The 19,617-nt window shown below is 47.1% G+C and overlaps 1 protein-coding gene across 1 annotated transcript in view; it reads right to left on the reverse strand.

The window, feature by feature from the left end:
- Positions 1 to 19,617, reverse strand: part of LOC136610869 (vascular cell adhesion protein 1-like) — a 31,832-nt gene that overhangs the window by 6,885 nt on the left and 5,330 nt on the right. The window contains exons 2-3 of the mRNA XM_066590068.1: positions 17,755 to 18,021; positions 613 to 927 (exon numbers count right to left, since the gene is read on the reverse strand). Coding sequence (XP_066446165.1) covers positions 613 to 927; positions 17,755 to 18,021 — 582 coding nt within the window. The remainder of the gene's footprint in view (positions 1 to 612; positions 928 to 17,754; positions 18,022 to 19,617) is intronic.

Genomic DNA, 19,617 nt, shown 5'->3' on the forward strand with positions numbered 1-19,617 from the left:
AAATATCTGAAGGGTTGTCACAGTGCAGAGGGATCAGCCCTATTCTTATTTGTACAAGGAAAGACTAGAAGCAATGGGATGAAACTGAAAGGGAGGAGACACAGATTAGATATTAGAAAGTAAGGGGGATCAATGAGTGGAACAGGTTACCACAGGAGGGTTGGACCTGATGATCCTGGAGGTCACTTCCAACTCTACCATTCTATGACCTCTTCCGTGACCCTTGGTCCAACCCCATGTTTGCTAATAATACAGTTCTCCTAGAGAGGGGACTGAGCGCTGTCTAAGGGTCCAATAGCAGCCGCCATGGTCTCTGTCTATGGTATGGATACTCTGTGGTTAAACTAAATGTTTGCATAACATCTGAATGTTTCTATTGGAGCTAAGAGAGTTTCTTTGGAGAGCTTAATTTTCATCCTTCCATAAAGTTTAATGAATTCCTATGATAGGCATCATTGTTTTGTAGAAAAATTAGAGAACAGCATTTGTGATGAAAGGCTAAAGTAAGAGGATATAGTCTATGGATTTAGCTGCAGTAATTGAAGATGCCTTAAGCATGAAAGTCCACAAAGAATAAGACAAAGACCTGTGGCTGATTATGGCGGACCTTACCGTATGTTCTTACAGTCATACCGGAAGAATTGACTGTGATAAAATTCCCAGTTGTCACCTCCAAGGTGGCCTGGCAGTAGAAGTTCTGACCATTGTCCATACGACTAGCCGTGACTTCATACGTGACATTCACCATCTGTTTGCCCTTCCGTCCATCAGCCTTAAACGTTGACCTCTGGATAACTATATCATTTCTGAGCAGAAGGATTTGAAGATTCCCCACTGGAGCCACGTCATAGACCATACAGTCGATAGAGTGGGCTGTTCCTTCTTCCAACTCCTGAACCAACTCTATTGTCACATGTCTGGGCAAGGCTGCAGTAGGAGATAAAAAGGAAATGGCTCTTGCATGAAATCTGTATACAGGGGGCATATGAGATTACAATTTACGAGCCACCCCAAAATAATACACTCATTGTCAAACCCTATCCCTCCCCTAGAAGTTGTCAGAATAAAAAAAAACTATAATTTTAACGTTAATATAAGTAAGTGATTACAATATCAGAGCAAAAGGGTCATTTATTGTGGAAAACTGACCCCTTGTAGTACCCTGTTGCACTGCCTCTAGCTTGGCTGCAAGATGTGATATGAGGGGCATGGAGGCTCTAGTACCCTGTTGTACCACCTGTATCTTGGATACAAAATGTGATACAGGGGGACATGGAGGCTCTAGTACCCTGTTGTATCACTTCTAGCTTGGATACATGATGTGATACGGGCAGGCATGGAGGCTCTAGTACTCTGTTGTACCTCCTCTAGCTTGGATACAAGATATGATACGGGCAGGTATGGAGGCTCTAGTACCCTGTTGTACCACCTCAAGCTTAGATACAAGATATGATATGGGTGGGCATGGAAGATCTAGTACCCTGTTGTACCGCCTCTAGCTTGGATACAAGATGTCATACAGGTGGGCATGAGTTCTAGTACCCTGTTGTAACGCCTCTAGCTTGGATACAGCACTCCTCATTATAGTTACAGGGAGTCCAGACACTGCTGACCCTCATCAATCAGATATTTAAGAGTGTATCCTTGCCTTCTGGCATCTTTGCAGGCTCAAAGACAGATGTGGTGTTGGTGGGTCCCACATTTTGATCATCCACTCTGCAGCTTGTTAGGAAACATGTAACAAAACTTGCTTTCTCCTTCTGGAACACATTAGACCGCTCCACGCTACTGCACATCCTCCTCCCATGACTGTCTCCTCACGACCCCCTCCAACTAGCTGCCTTCTCTTACTGTCTAATTCCTGCACTTTTTCTGTATCCATCCCCCTAACATCCTGCTTTGCCCGCCTGACGTTCCAGGATTTATTTGAAAAGCAGCCAATCAGCAGCCAGCTGTTGCCAAGCAGTTAATTTTAGCTTGTAAAGAAAGGGGAAAGACTGGGTCTTTCTGACCCTGTGCGTCACCATACATCGCCTCCCTCCTGTCTATGCATCACCCATCCCGCGCACTTCCCTCTGCCAACACAGTCAGACTAGACGTCACCTCAATACAAACCCCACATGCTCGCCTCCAGGACATCACTGACCCTATGGAACACTCTACCCCAAGACATCTGGACAATCCCTGACGCACAGAATTTCAGTTGTGCTCTAAAGACTCAACTCTTCAAAGAAGCATAACAACTCTCCTAATTTAGTCCCTGGCCTCAAATGACACCCTCTTGTACCCTCCCTGCCCCACATCTCCTGTACCACCCCGCCCCGCCCTGATTAAGCTCCCCTATGCATCAAAGCGCGGCAGAATAAGTTGGCGCTATACAAATGAAGATTATTATTATATCATTATAGAATCTGCATTGCCACATTCTGAGACCCAGAACATTATTATTATTCTGGCAATGGAGTCATATGAGGGCCTGTTATTTGCAGGAAGAGTTGTAGTTTCCATTGGTACCATTTTGGGCTACATACATGTGTTTGATGGTTTGACTTTTATTACATTTTTGGGAGGTGAAAGAATAGCAATTGTGGCGTTACTTTTTAATACTATTATTAATGTGTTTCCCTGAAAATAAGACAGTGTCTTATATTAATTTTTGTTCAAAAAGGTTTAACTTTTTTACATGTATAGCTGCCTGGACTTTTTTAATTAACTGTTAGCAGGGCTTAATTTTGGAGTAGGGCTTATATTTCAAGCATCCTCAAAAAGCCTGAAAAATCATTTTGCATCCTCAAAAATTCTGGAAAATCATGCTATGTCTTATTTTCAAGGAAACAGGGTATGTTCACCGAGTGTGATAAATAACAAAATATTTTCATTGCTTGGGTCAGTACGACCCGATTATACCCATTATGTGCTGCTTTTTAAAAAATATTTTGGCATCTTATCCATTTTAAAAATTGGATTTGTGGGCATGGAAGCTCAGCTCATGGGGAATAATACCAATTAACCCCCTATTACTGACCTGAGAGGAAAAAAGTGAATTCCCGCAGACTCATCTGACCACCCGGGAAAGAATGATAAAGACAGAGACCTTGTCGGCACCCCAGAGACAACGTGAAAGGTTGTTGCCCACCTGCTGTTGAAGGCTGCAGGCCTTCCTGCTGTCTATCTAAGCGCCCCAATGGACGTCCTGACGGAGGGAAAGAGTCTGTGACTCCTGTGCTGGTCAGTGGCGACTGGTGCTGGCTGGAAGAGACAAGAGACCTGGCGGGATCGGAGCGCAAACACAAAGGGGAGACCCGAAGCTGTAGCGGCCGTCATCTTGTCGCCAACTTCCTGGACCGGTGAGGTGAGAGGCTCACTCCGGTGGCATTGCGTGGGGTCCTTCACCCACCTCCGCAGGTCATCTGGAGAGCGGGGAATCCACGGAGGACTCCTAAATAGCCTGCCCTGCACGTCCCGCCATTTAAATCAATACCCTGCAACACTGTGCTTCAGGACAGGGACAGCAGGGGCTTAGCGCCTACAAAGCCACTTCTCAAAAGGTCCCCTGACCCCTAAGGCAATTATTAAAAACACACTTAAGCCTGACAACCAGTGCATACCCATCACTATAAAAGTAGGCAGATCCAGTCAACCCCAGGAGGGTCATCTAGCCCTAAATCGCTATTTTGTGAGCTAAAAAGGAAGGTCGACTATTAGAGATGAGCGAGCACCAAAATGCTCGGGTGCTCGTTATTCGGGACGAAAATTTCGCGATGCTCGAGGGTTCATTTCGAATAACGAACCCCATTGAAGTCAATGGGCGACCCGAGCATTTTTGTATATCGCCGATGCTCGCTAAGGTTTCCATTTGTGAAAATCTGGGCAATTCAAGAAAGTGATGGGAACGACACAGCAACGGATAGGGCAGGCGAGGGGCTACATGTTGGGCTGCATCTCAAGTTCCCAGGTCCCACTATTAAGCCACAATAGCGGCAAGAGTGGGCCCCCCCCTCCCAACAATTTTTACTTCTGAAAAGCCCTCATTAGCAATGCATACCTTAGCTAAGCACCACACTACCTCCAACAAAGCACAATCACTGCCTGCATGACACTCCGCTGCCACTTCTCCTGGGTTACATGCTGCCCACCCCCCCCCCCCCCTTCCTGCACGACCCAGTGTCCACAGCGCACACCAAATTGTCCCTGCGCAGCCTTCAGCTGCCCTCATGCCACGCCACACTCATGTCTATTTATAAGTGCGTCTGCCATGAGGAGGAACCGCAGGCACACACTGCAGAGCGTTGGCACGGCTAGGCAGCGACCCTCTTTAAAAGGGGCGGGGCGATAGCCCACAATGCTGTACAGAAGCAATGAGAAATATAATCCTGTGCCACCGCCATCAGGAGCTGCACACGTGGGCATAGCAATAGGGAACCTATGTGCCACACACTATTCATTCTGTCAAGGTGTCTGCATGCCCCAGTCAGACCGCGGTTTTTTATAAATAGTCACAGGCAGGTAGAACTCCGCAATGGGAATTCCATGTGCACCCACAGCATGGGTGGCTCCCTGGAACCCACCGGCTGTACATAAATGTATCCCATTGCAGTGCCCAGCACAGCTGATGTAACGTCAGCTGTAAAGCAGGTGGGCAAAAAATTAATTGGATTACACTGGAGGCGAGGGCCCCAAAAAATTGGTGTACCAACAGTACTAATGTACCTCAGAAAAATTGCCCATGCCCAACCAAGAGGGCAGGTGAAACTCATTAATCGCTTTGGTTAATGTGGCTTAATTGGTAACTAGGCCTGCAGGCAGCCCAGTTAAAATAAAAATTGGTTCAGGTGCAAGTTTCAACGCTTTAATGAGCATTGAAACGTATAAAAATTGTTTAGAAAAATTATATGAGTGAGCCTTGTGGGCCTAAGAAAAATTGCCCGTTTGGCGTGATTATGTGAGGTTTCAGGAGGAGGAGCATGAATATTATACACAGATTGATGAAGCAAAAATGTCCCCGTTTTTGATGGTGATGGAGAACGATGCTTCCATCCGCGGGTGCAGCCTACGTATTGCTTAGGTATCGCTGCTGTCCGCTGGTGGAGAAGAGAAGTCTGGGGAAATCCAGGCTTTGTTCATCTTGATGAGTGTAAGCCTGTCGGCACTGTCGGTTGACAGGCGGGTACGCTTATCTGTGATGATTCCCCCAGCCGCACTAAACACCCTCTCCGACAAGACGCTAGCCGCAGTACAAGCAAGCACCTCCAGGGCATACAGCGCGAGTTCAGGCCACGTGTCCAGCTTCGACACCCAGTAGTTGTAGGGGGCAGAGGCGTCACCGAGGACGGTCAAGCGATCAGCTACGTACTCCCTCACCATCCTTTTACAGTGCTCCCGCCAACTCAGCCTTGACTGGGGAGCGGTGACACAGTCTTGCTGGGGAGCCATAAAGCTGGCAAAGGCCTTGGAGAATGTTCCCCTGCCTGCGCTGTACATGCTGCCTGATCTCTGCGCCTCCCCTGCTACCTGGCCCTCGGAACTGCGCCTTCTGCCGCTAGCGCTGTCGGATGGAAAGTTTACCATCAGTTTGTCCACCAGCGCCCTGTGGTATAGCATCATTCTCGAACCCCTTTCCTCTTCGGGAATGAGAGTGGAAAGGTTCTCCTTATACCGTGGGTCGAGCAGTGTGTATACCCAGTAATCCGTAGTGGCCAGAATGCGTGTAACGCGAGGGTCACGAGAAAGGCATCCTAACATGAAGTCAGCCATGTGTGCCAGGGTACCTGTACGCAACACATGGATGTCCTCACTAGGAAGATCACTTTCAGGATCCTCCTCCTCCTCCGGCCATACACGCTGCAAGGATGACAGGCAAGCAGCATGGGTACCCTCAGCAGTGGGCCAAGCTGTCTCTTCCCCCTCCTCCTCATGCTCCTCCCCCTCCTCAACGCGCTGAGATATAGACATGAGGGTGCTCTGACTATCCAGCGACATACTGTCTTCCCCCGCCTCCGTTACCGAGTGCAAAGCGTCTGCCTTTATGCTTTTTTAAGCAGTCGGTGCACTGGCAGATTAAACCGATGTTGCAGGGTCCGCAGGGTGGCAGCGTCCATCTTGGAGTTGCGGAAATGTGCGCTGACCCAGCGCACCTTTCCGAGCAGGTATGACAAGTGTGGGTAGCTTTTCAGAAAGCGCTGAACCACCAAATTAAAGACATGGGCCAGGCATGGCACGTGCGTGAGGCTGCCGAGCTGCAGAGCCGCCACCAGGTTACGGCCGTTGTCACACACGACCATGCCCGGTTGGAGGCTCAGCGGCGAAAGCTAGCGGTCGGTCTGCTCTGTCAGACCCTGCAGCAGTTCGTGGGCCGTGTGCCTCTTCTCTCCTAAGCTGAGTAGTTTCAGCACGGCCTGCTGACGCTTGCCCACCGCTGTGCTGCCACGCCGCACGACAGCGACTGCTGGCGACGTGCTGCTGCTGCTGACACATCTTCATTGTGAGACAGAGGTTGCGTTGGAGGAGGAGGGTGGTTTAGTGGAGGAAGCATACACCGCCGCAGATACCAGCACCGAGCTGGGGCCCGCAATTCTGGGGGTGGGTAGGACGTGAGCGGTCCCAGGCTCTGACTCGGTCCCAGCCTCCACTAAATTCACCCAATGTGCCGTCAGGGAGATATAGTGGCCCTGCCCGCCTGTGCTTGTCCACGTGTCTGTTGTTAAGTGAACCTTGGCAGTAATCGCGTTGCTGAGGGCGCGTACAATGTTGCGGGAGACGTGGTCGTGCAGGGCTGGGACGGCACATCGGGAAAAGTAGTGGCAACTGGGAACCGAGTAGCGCGGGACCGCCGCTGCCATCATGCTTTTGAAAGCCTCCGTTTCCACAACCCTATACGGCAGCATCTCCAGGCTGATCAATTTGGCAATGTGCACGTTTAACGCTTGAGCGTGCGGGTGCGTGGCGGCGTACTTGTGCTTGCGCTCAAACAGAGGCGCTAGCAACGTCTGGATGCTGCGCTGAGAGACATTGCTGGATGGGGCCGAGGACAGCGGAGGTGAGGGTGTGGGTGCAGGCCAGGAGACGGTAGTGCCTGTGTCCTCAGAGGGGGGTTGGATCTCAGTGGCAGGTTGGGGCACAGGGGGAGAGGCAGTGGTGCAAACCGGAGGTGGTGAACGGCCTTCGTCCCACCTTGTGGGGTGCTTGGCCATCATATGCCTGCGCATGCTGGTGGTGGTGGCTCCCCAGCTGATCTTGGCGCGACAAAGGTTGCACACCACTGTTCGTCGGTCGTCAGGCGTCTCTGTGAAAAACTGCCACACCGTAGAGCACCTTGACCTCTGCAGGGTGGCATGGCGCGAGGGGGCGCTTTGGGAAACGGTTGGTGGATTATTCGGTCTGGCCCTGCCTCTACTCCTGGCCACTGCACTGGCTCGGCCTGTGCCCACACCCTGACTTGGGCCTCCGCGTCCTCACCCGCGTCCACGTTTTCTAGGCCTATCCCTACCCCTCAGCATGCTATATTACCAGTAGTGCAGAAACAGAACGCTGTAATTAAATGTGCCACTTATTGGCCTGTGGTTGGAGGCTGACTTCGCTTACGGAACGCACAGCAGAGCCAGGAAATAATTTTGCGCAAGCCTGCTGTAACACTTAGCTGGCTGCGTATGAATTAGGACAACTGTTTTTGGAAAGGCCCACTGCCCACTGCCTATATACACTGTATATGTCTTCTCTCTCTGCGTCACCACTACTGGCCCTGGAGTATGTAAAATAACTGCAGAGTGTTGCACTGTGGACTGGAATACAGCGGTGATGTAACAGCCAACACAGAGCCAGGAAATAATTTTGCGCAAGCCTGCTGTAACACTTAGCTGGCTGCGTATGAATTAGGAGGACAACTACCCCCAGCACAGACCCAGTACACTGAGGACAGTCACAGGCAGCCCAAATAGATTTTTTTTCCCAAATGTTTTTGGAAAGGCCCACTGCCTATATTCAATAAATATGTCTTCTGTCCCTGCCTCACCACTACTGGCCCTGGACTATGTATAATTACTGCAGGAGACAATGCTCTGCTCGGCCGATATACAAAAAAAAAAAAAAAGTGCAACACTGCAAAAAGCAGCCTCCACAGTACTGCACACGGTTAGATGTGGCCCTAAGAAGGACCGTTGGGGTTCTTGAAGCCTAAAATACTCCTAACACTCTCCCTATAGCAACTCTAGCAAGACAGCACTTTCCCTGATCTCTGTCACAACGCATCTGTGGCGAGCCGCGGGGGGGGCCGATTTATATACTCGGGTGACACCTGATCTCGCCAGCCACTCACTGCAGGGGGGTGGTATAGGGCTTGAACGTCGCAGGGGGAAGTTGTAATGCCTTCCCTGTCTTTCAATTGGCCAGAAAAGCGCGCTAACGTCTCAGAGATGAAAGTGAAAGTAACTCGAACATCGCGTGGTGCTCGTTACGAGTAACGAGCATCCCGAACACGCTAATACTCGAACGAGTATCAAGCTCGGACGAGTACGTTCGCTCATCTCTATTGACTATCCAAAACCATTTATCTTCTGCAGTGATAGAATAATTGAAAAATACCCCTACATTACCTATCTGGGCATACAACACGAGCCTTCATCTATTTCACTGTGATTTATTAACAACTTGCAGAAAGGCAGAAGAATAGAACTTTCCATAGCCCTCTGAATTTATATAGTTTAACCCTACACTGACCGAAGAGTACTCTGCTGCCACCTAGTGGCTAAATCTATACTACAGTCTATAAGTCAGTTAAGGACTTCCCCGGTCTCTTCATTCACTTAACAACTCTGAAACGCTGTCAGTAGTAGCAATTCTACCATGTATCTGACCACTACCTCCTTCTGTCCTGCTGTGATATACTAGCAACTTGCAGAAAGACGAAGCAGATAAACTATTGGCATATAGTGATGAAGGCTACAATATACTCTTTGACCTTTGCTTAACAGATTTTTTACCAAATACCATTAACAACTGCAATTTACAACTGCGCAACCTGGGGATCCAAGTCCTGCTCTCAACAGAAAAGTAGCGGACGACACTAGGCCACTTGTGTAACCGCATGGCCCCAATGCAGCCAAACCTGGGCTAGGTGCCTAGTAGAGGACATCAATCTGAGGAGATCCCTACTCTTGCCCCAACTTTCCTACCTAATTGTTTTAGTAAACATTCACTGAAGCCATGCGTCCTACTCAAGCAAAACTCAGTAAGAGTAATCTATCCCAGACTATGACCAAACAATCTTCAAAATCAACGCAATCTTTAGTCGCCTTAGACGAGTCCTCATGTTCGTCAATAGGAGACTCCATACCCGCTCAGGATACCACTCCAATGGGCCCCATTGAACCAGAGGCTATTACGGCCTCCATCTCTGACGCAATCTTACCCGAAATTCAATCCTTGCTTAAGAAAGAACTTTCACAAATTTCAAACGATATAACATTGAAACTCACTAAAGAAATACGTAATCTTGGCTTTAGAACTGCAGCATTAGAAGACCGAATGGATAATGCAACAACAGTCCTTGAGTCTCATAAAAAGGAAGTGGAACAATTGCATGAAGAAATACTGATCCTTCACGACAAGTTGGAAGATGCCGAAAACAGAGCTCGTAGGGACAACGCATGAATTTGCAGCCTCTCCGAATCTATCCAGGACCTCCAGTCAACCACAACGGCCCTGTTTCAAGAACTGTGCCCCAACATCCCCATAGAGAGACTGGAGATGGACAGAATCCACAGAGCACTACAGGCCCGCAGAACAGGAGGTCCCCGATATATAGTACTAAAATGTACTTCCACCATTCCAAGGAACAACTGCTGCAAGCAGCCCGATCTTCTTCAAAACTAACTTTCCAGGGGCATAAATATCAATTGTTCCCTGACCTAGCTCCATCAACGCTAGCAAAAAGAAGAGCTCTCAAACCCTACTTGGAGATTCTTCAGCAGAAACGAATACAGTATGGCCGCCTGCAGACGGGTGGAAATTCCGCGGCGGGATTCCCCACAGAATTTCCACCCCTGGACGCCTGCATAGGCTTGCATTACAGCACGCAATTCTATGCAGACAGTCGCGGTTTGTTTGCGAGCCTCGCACAGAAACGTCACTCACCGGCCACCGGCTCCACTTTGCGCATGAAAGAGCCGGAGCTGTGGGAGCAAGTGAGTCCACGGTGCTCTCTGCAGGCGCTCGGGTCGGGTCCCGCTGCGAGAATTCTCACAGCCGGTTCTGACCCGGTTGTCTGCAGGCGGCCTATAGGTGGGGGTTCCCGTTTAGATTAATATTTACTTTCCATGACAAAACTTATACCATCTTTTCTATTGGGGGCGCTCGACTCTGCCTTGAGGACCTGCAATCTCAGCAACCATCCCATGAACCAATAAGCAGGGTAGGAATGCGCCGCAAGGTTTTCAAAACTCCACTCCACTAAGGTTCCAGAAGTACCCGATCCACGTGTTAACTGGAGAGCTGCAGGACATTTAAAAGGGGTTCCCTGATACAGAGTAACCCTCGCAGAGAAATATATAACACAGTTATGTTAGAAAAAATTGTCACCGCGCTACGTGGTACTTGTATTATATGTGTGAAAAACACTTTGTCTTTAGCGATATGCGTAAAGGCAAGTGGTAGCATAAGAAAGACACTTACTGGGAAGGAGGGGGGGGTTGTGAATTACAGAAGCCCCCTCCTTGAAGTGTAGACTCCAATCACTGACGAAGGTACACACCGGTGTACTGGATAAAGTCCAAGGTTTTATTTAACAATCCACCGATTGTGGACAACGTAACAGGCAGGCAACGCGTTTCGGTGTCTAAACGACACCTTTCTCAAGCCATATCATGCATAAAAAACATAAAACATGTACTCACATTTATAACTCACATTCGTTTTCATTTTCGTTTTCATTTTCGATTTCATTATAAATGTGAGTACATGTTTTATGTTTTTTATGCATGATATGGCTTGAGAAAGGTGTCGTTTAGACACCGAAATGCGTTGCCTGCCTGTTACGTTGTCCACAATCGGTGGATTGTTAAATAAAACCTTGGACTTTATCCAGTACACCAGTGTGTACCTTCGTCAGTGATTGGAGTCTACACTTCAAGGAGGGGGCTTCTGTAATTCACACCCCCCCCCCCCTCCTCCCCAGTAAGTGTCTTTCTTATACTACCACTTGCCTTTACGCATATCGCTAAAGACAAAATGTTTTTCACACATATAATACAAGTACCACGTAGCGCGGTGACAATTTTTTCTAACATAACTGTGTTATATCCCATGAACCAAGCTCCCCAACTGCATCGCTGCCTCTTAGATCTCCCAGGGGATTAAACGAGAATAACAAAGAGTTCTAATCACAGTTAGCACCCTTTGTTTGGGTCACCTTAAACTTTACAGTGTCCTCCTTGAAGTTTACTTTAAGAGATCTAAATTACTCAAAACATCTTGTTTTACCTCCTTCGCCGTTCATGAAAAGTTTAATAAATTGATCCTCTATAGGAACTTGGCGCAATATCCCCACTCAATATAGAAGGGGACACTTACTGAAACAGAAATAAGCCAGTAGCGGTACATGCTATCCTCTCACACTGAGGACTCTACCTTCTAGATACTCCCGGGGTTATTCCAACGATGAGGAAAAGGCTTGTTCTTCCTCTTCTTTTGGTGCCAGAACAATTCCTGATTTAAAGGGGTTGTCCCGCGGCAGCAAGTGAGTCTATACACTTCTGTATGGCCATAATAATGCACTTTGTAATATACATTGTGCATTAATTATGAGCCATACAGAAGTTATAAAAATTTTTATACTTACCTGCTCCGTTGCTAGCGTCCTCGTCTCCATGGTGCCGACTAATTTTCGCCCTCCGATGGCCAAATTAGCCGCGCTTGCGCAGTCCGGGTCTTCTGCAGTCTTCTATGGAGCCGCTCGTGCAGAATGCAGGCTCCGTGTAGCTCCACCCCGTCACGTGCCGATTCCAGCCAATCAGGAGGCTGGAATCGGCAATGGACCGCACAGAAGAGCTGCGGTCCACGGAGACAGAGGATCCCGGCGGCCATCTTCAGCGGTAAGTATTGAAGTCACCGGAGCGCGGGGATTAAGGTAAGCGCTCCGGTAAGCTTTCTTTACCTCCCTGCATCGGGGTTGTCTCGCGCCGACCGGGGGGGGGGGGGGTTGAAAAAAAAAAAAACCCGTTTCGGCGCGGGACAACCCCTTTAATTTTGACTCTGGGGTCAGGTGGCTGGGCCCCTATGTGGGGGTGGCCCTTCATCTCCTGGTACCGACTGAAGGAATATTTTGCCCATTCCCGGTCTGACAACAAGATCCCCGTATTAAATAAAGATCCCAAAGTTACAGTGGCAGGCTCATTGCCTGGTTAAAGGCCATTTGGGACACTTCATCCCTATCAGCTTCCTCCCTGAAGTTTTAAAGACTAGGAATTAGTCCTCACAGACCAGTGATCGATCTGCCACATGTTTGATGGTTGTTAAAAGCTATGAGTTTGTGAGTGTTTTTTTTTTCTTTTCTTTCTCCCCTTTCCTTTTTTGTTAGTCCTTCCTGTTAGTCTTTTCTTCAATTGCCCCTTTCTTCTAGCCCCTCATTTCTATTCCCTCATGTTTCCCCCAAGAGAGGGGTTCTCCTCACTTTCACTTTCCATTATAACTAACAGTTCCTCTCTGGCACCACTGCAGTGTGCCGAAACCATTTGCAGTTGCTGCTATCACTACTACAGCAGCTCTTACCAGACAAGTTAACTGTATTGTCTTCAATGTTACATTTCAATGTTGGCCATCCACTCCACCCCCTCTGCCCTCGTCTCTCCCTTCTTCTCTCTCGGGGTTGGGGCCTCTGGAAATTATCCATTTTTTGCAACTTCTTATACATCCTTCCATGGATTTAAAAATTATTTTGCATAATGTGCAGGGCTTTAATTCCCCTAATAAACGATCCAAGGCTTTCCCTCATTATAAAAGTATCCATGCTGACATAGTGTGTCTACAGGAAACCCATTTCTTCACCCACTCCTCCCCGCATTACCTCTCCCCTCACTTTCCTACTTTTTTTTCGGCAACGGGCCCATCTAAAATAAAAGAAGTGACGATATGCTTTGCCCGCTCTGTTCCTTTTACTCATACATCAACTATTTCGGATCCTGAAGGCCGTTTCCTAATACTAATGTGAGTAATCCAAGTAGTCCCGCTATCCATCGTTACATACTATACTCCAAACATTAGACAAATTAATTTCCTAACAAAATTATTCGAAACAATGGGGTCTAACAAGAATGGTGCTGTCATTTTGTGTGGGGACTCCAATTGTATCCTGTACCCGAGCGGGGACAGAAACGCCGTATCCCTCCCAACACCACAATTATCACCACAGCATTCTATATCACATAACTTAAGAAAACTCCTCTTACAATTCCACCTAATGGATGCTTGGCGGGAAGTTAATCCCACTGTTAAAGACTTTACGCACTTCTCGGCTCTGCACTCCTTATATAGGAGAATAGACCACATCTTAGTACCCACGTCCTTTCTGCCACAAATAACACACTCCAAAATTCTCACAGTTCCTTGGTCAGACCACAGTCCGGTATCAATAACCTGTGACTCCTTAATGTCAAAGCTACTAATATTCCATTGTCCATTAACGACTGCCTCTTAGCATTTTCTGAAATAGTGTCATTAATAACACCACAGCTTGAGGAATATTTTGCTTCAAATAGCCCTTCTGTTTCTTCTCACATCTCCTTGTGGGAAACCCACAAAGTTGTACTCCGAGGCATTCTTATCCAAATATCGCCTCGAAGAGAAAAAAAGAACGCCTACAAAGGCAATTAAAATTAGAACAAAAAGTTTCAGTTAGAAGAAGCTGCTAAACTATTCCCATCCCGTGAGAATTTGAGAGTACTCTCTCAGGCCAGGGTAGAACTAGACTTATGCATTACGGACCTAGTTGAGAGGAAACTATGATGGTACCGCCAATGATACTACACATTAAATAACAAACTAACAACATCTCTAGCCCGTAGACTTCGAGCCAACCCAATAGTGAACCCCTTCATCAGACTCCGCAAAAAACATGGCACAGTCATGGCAAACCCATTGACAGTAATATCAGAATTTAGGCAGTTTTTGGCCAGACTATACTCCCAGCCACATCGCACATCTCCAGAGCTACTAACTGCATACCTTCAAGACACCACACTACCCGTACTCTCTGAAGCATTTTTAGATCATCTGGCCTCAAAAATGACCCCAGAAGAGGTCAAGGAAGCCATAAAAACAATGAAAGTTAACGTCCGGGTCCAGATGGCTTCTCAGTCACATACTATAAAAAATTCTCCCCAACTCTTCTGGCAAATTATTTTAATGCGATACGTGATGGTCAACAAGGGAGACAGACATCTGTTATGGCAGCTATCTCGATGGTCCTCAAGCCCGAGAAGGATCTACTGGATAAAAAGAGTTACCGACCTGTATCCTTAATCAATGTACATATAAAACTCCTCACCAAAATCCTAGCCTCGCAACTAAATGGGGCTTTGCCAACTATAATCGAAAAAGACCAAGTGGGTTTCATCCCTGGCCGCCAGGCACCAGACAGCATACGTTGGATAACCCACCTCACACATATCAGTCAAACCAGAGACATCCCTGCAATGTTGCTCTCCTTGGAAGCATTTGATACTTTAAGCTGGTCATACCTGTTTTCAGTATTGGAGCACTGGACGTTTCCCACCGAGTTTTTAACATGGTTGAGGATTATATACCACTCTCCCACAGCCTTTGTTCGTTATAAAGGCTTTTGCTCAGATAATTTCATGATACGGCGAGGCACAAGGCAGGGTTGCCCACTTTCCCCACTCCTCTTAGCCTTAGAACCATTAGCTATAAAATTTCGTAACAACCCCGACATTAAAGGAATTGAAATAGCTTCCATCCACCACAGAATCAGTATGTTTGCAGATGACATCTTAGCCATAATAACTTCTCCTCACATTACAATCCTGAATCTTATGGCGGAACTGTCCAGGTTCGGGTCTTTCTCTGGCCACACATACACTTTCACTACTCCAATCCAACTTCCCCTTTCAATGGAGGTCCAGATCGCTGGGCTATCTGGGAATAAGATTGACAAATTCATATACCACATTATACGTGCAGAATTACATCCCACTCTGTAAACTCAGACTACTATTGGAAAGTTGGGACTGATACCATACATCATGGATTGGAAGGGCAAACTCCCTAAAAATGTAATTCCTTTCTAAACTCCTTTACTTTTTTAGAGCTCTTCCAGTACAGGTACCTGGGCGTATCCTGAAGATACTCCAGCTGATGAACCATCGCTTTTTCTGGAATAATTTTATTCCAAGGGTAGCACGTTCCACTCTATATAGACTGCAAGGCGGTTTGGGAGTTCCACACCTAATAAAATATTATCAGGTGGCCCAGCTAGCCTCCCTTCATTCTACTACTAATGCCCCTCTTTGGCCTACTCTAGAGACCATGGAAATACATCCTCTCAGAGTAGACTCACTTTTGTGAACCCCCCTGGACCCATAGGCCAGCCATATCTAACCCTATTATAAAACATTCCCTTGGGGTCTGGGATTCCATAAAATATTCTGGGCATTTGATATCTCTTCACCTACCTCTTTTATCACTCACACACAACTCTTTAAAGTTTAAAAAGTTAAAACTTGCTGCTCCTACCCCCTAATCCTGTTCTAATCAACAACAAAAAACGGGCTGTGCAAAACCTCAGCTCAACCGGACAACTGCTGGGTGACCCTCAAACGCCTTGAAGTTGGAACATAGTACATGCATTACACAATGATGATTCATTCAGTCCAGAAGCGGTATACTCTTCCCATCTTGACCATTTTCTTTTTTTCTTCTTAGAGAAGACACATCCAGGCAACCCGAGCAATTCTTTAGAAACAGCCATGGCTCGCTCTTCTCCTGAAGATGTCGGGATTTCAGGGACTCCCAACAATCGCTCGTTGCCTTGAAGAGTTCCTATTGTTGCCGGTCTATCACCACCCGTGAGCGCTGAGCAGCTTCCCATCCTGGTGCCACACTTATTCTTGCCAGTCGTTTAGGTTACATTTGTGCTGAATTTCTGTGTTTCGCTTCTCTCAATTGTTTTGTAAGGAAGTGAGATTTATTACCAGGCTTTCAGTATGGCGCCCAAAGCTTCTGCAGCCGCCATTAATATGTAAACCCCATTTCTATCAGTGATTTTGTACCTATCAAAAACCTCAGAGAGACGGGGAGTAAAAAGCAGAAGGAACGTGTAAGACGGGACATATGTCGGATACGGAAGTCCTGACCCTAGTTCCTCCTACTGTATAGCTTTAATAGTTCTAATCTTGATTTCACATTCCCCTCAAATGGAGAGAAAGAAGAACTAAAAGAAAACAGAAATATGTTAGATTTCCTGTAAAGCTTCCCTATGTGGAAGTTAATTGTTTAATGCTTTGTTTTTATTGTAGAATTGCATTATCGCACCCCTGCGAGGGGAATTTTCTAGCTTATCAGAATGTAATAATTTACTTATTGTTTTCCCAATAAAATCAGTTGAAATTAAAAAACTGCAATGTACCTCGAGTTGCTGGAACTATTGCTGAGGTTGTTGCTGTTGCTGATATTTGCTGAACGATGACAGAGGAGTATTTACCGTCTGCACCACCATCACCGCTCGCACCACCATCACCGCTCGCACCACCATCACCTTCCGCACCACCATCACCATCCGCACCACCATCACCATCCGCACCACCATCATCGCCCACACCACATCACCATCTGCACCACCATCACCAACCGCACCACCATCACCATCCACACCACCATCACCACCCGCACCACCATCACCATCCGCACCATCATCACCGCCCGCACCACCATCACCACCCGCACCACCATCACCATCCGCACCACCATCACAGCCCTCACCACCATCACCGCCCGCCCCACCATCACCATCCGCACCACCATTACCATCCGCACCACCATCATCATCCTCACCACCATCACTACTTTGCCAGCAGTCCTTTTTTTCCTGGCAGTTTCCATTCCATTCCGCGATGTTACTTCTAACGCAGGAAAAGTCCTGCATGCAACGCTATTGTGCAACGTGCTAATCGCATAACATAACTGGATGTTAAATCAATTGTAGCGCCGGCTTAACTTAGCAATAGCAATGTTTATTAAATTATTGAAAACTCGCATTCATTTCCATTTGCAGCGCTTATAAGGGATTATAAATAAAATAACTAAAAAAAATAATTTTATCTGTAAAAATGAATTTCCGGCCAAAAATGTCAAAACTTCATGGTTGATGAGGGTCGCCTCGCACTTGTCTGATTGAGCTAAAAGTTTGCACAGATGGTGGAAACTAAACTTTTAGAAAGTTGAAAAATAAGGGCCACCCTAATGCGCAAGTTATAAAGCCCATTAGTGAGGTCAGTAAAAACACGTATCGCGGTCATGAAAGGGTAAAAAAAAGTATTTATACTCATGCAAAGAACAAAATAACAAAATAAACACTTTTTCCACACTGTACAAATCTGGTGTCTTAAGTATGCCTTTACAGAATGTGAAACCGCACCAATTTCAGATGCAGATTTTCATGGAAATCTACAACATTGTATGAACCGTATTTACAAAAATAGTGAGACTCTTTATGATGTTTGCCCACTCTAGACATTGCCTCAAGCTACTTACCATATGCCATGACCTGTGACATGGATTGTCTTGTGCTTCCATCATCTGATACCTGCATACAATACAGTTCCGATTTATCCCAGTTGTCAACAAGAACTTCAACCGCTGTCCAGTTTGGCCCCGACTCAGGATTTTTCTTCTGCAGGCTGCCTTCCCAGAGGGTTATATCAGAACAGGTAAAGGTGCAATTCAGAAGAACCCATTCTTTATATGGTACTCCAACCTCAGAACTAAGAGCTGTCAACTCACATTGCTCCTCAGCATGTCCTGAAATTGTGGGCAAGAGACCCATCAAGAAAGTGACGTTAAATCATAGGATATACTGCATAACGTTGACATTTTGCAGATAGACATAGCAGTTATAATAAAAATAATCTATATTTATATAGTTCCAACTTATTCTGCAGCGCTTACAAAACAGGGAAGAACAGATACAAAAACCACGGTTACATACAGTAATCAATTGATGGAAACAGGAGGGTGAGGGTCCTGCTCCAATGAGCTTACATACTACAAATAGTGGGGCGATACAGAAGGTAAAGGGGCTGGAGATGTGCACGGTATGGCTAGATGGAGAGTGTGGGATGTTATACACATAGACAATAGTCCGACTTAAAGGGGTTGTCTCGCGGCAGCAAGTGGGGTTATACACTTCTGTATGGCCATATTAATGCACTTTGTAATGTACATTGTGCATTAAATATGAGCCATACAGAAGTTATTCACTTACCTGCTCCGTTGCTAGCGTCCCCGTCGCCATGGTTCCGTCTAATTTCGGTGTCTTCTTGCCTTTTTAGACGCGCTTGCGCAGATCCGTCTTCTCTCTTCTTCTCCCTTCGGCTCCGCTCGGCAGCATCGGCATTTTGGCTCCGCCCCCTTGTACGCATCATCACGTAGCTCCGCCCCCATCACGTGCCGATTCCAGCCAATCAGGAGGCTGGAACCGGCACACATCATGGGGCGGAGCTACGCGATGATGCGTACAAGGGGGCGGAGCCACAATGCCGATGCTGCCGAGCGGAGCCGAAGGGAGAAGAAGGGAGAAGACGGATCTGCGCAAGCGCGTCTAAAAAGGCAAGAAGACACCGAAATTAGACGGAACCATGGCGACGGGGACGCTAGCAACAGAGCAGGTAAGTGAATAACTTCTGTATGGCTCATATTTAATGCACGATGTATATTACAAAGTGCATTAATATGGCCATACAGAAGTGTATAACCCCACTTGATTTCGCGAGACAACCCCTTTAAGCCGTATAATGGCTGAGTTGGTATGACTGCAAGTGGTGGTTGATGGCATCTGGCAAGGATTGCAGTCAGTAGGTCAGGGAGCATGTTATCAGGCGGAGTACAGAGGGGTTTGGTTTAGGGGATACGGTATGCCTACCTGAAGAGGTGCGTTTTTAGAGCATGCCTGATGTATTGTGTGTCAAGGATTGCCCGGATAGATTTGGGTAGCGCGTTCCAGAGGACTGGTGATGCTCTGGAGAAGTCTTGGAGGCGGGAATGAGAGGTTGAATTAAAGGGGAGCTTAGTCTGATTTTATTAGCGGAGCGGAGAGCCCGGGCTGGGTGGTGAATTGAGATGAGGGAGGCAATTAGGGCAGCGCAGTGCTATGCAGAGCTGTATAGATGAAGGTAGTGCGTTTGAATTAAATTCTATATTTGACAGGCAGCGAGGCAAGTTGAGGAGGAGTTTGTGGTCAACAGTGTTAAATGCTGCGGAGAGGTCGAGAAGGATCAGTAGGGAGTAGTCTCCCCTTTGAGTGTCAGGTGGTTGTTTGACAGTTTTGTAAGAGCCGTTTCTGTTGAGTGTAGAGGGCAGAAGCCAGACTGTAGGGGGTCAAGAAGAGAGTTTTCACAC

Source organism: Eleutherodactylus coqui, chromosome 2 (genome assembly GCF_035609145.1).
Source record: "Eleutherodactylus coqui strain aEleCoq1 chromosome 2, aEleCoq1.hap1, whole genome shotgun sequence".
Classification (NCBI taxonomy): Eukaryota; Metazoa; Chordata; class Amphibia; order Anura; family Eleutherodactylidae; genus Eleutherodactylus; species Eleutherodactylus coqui.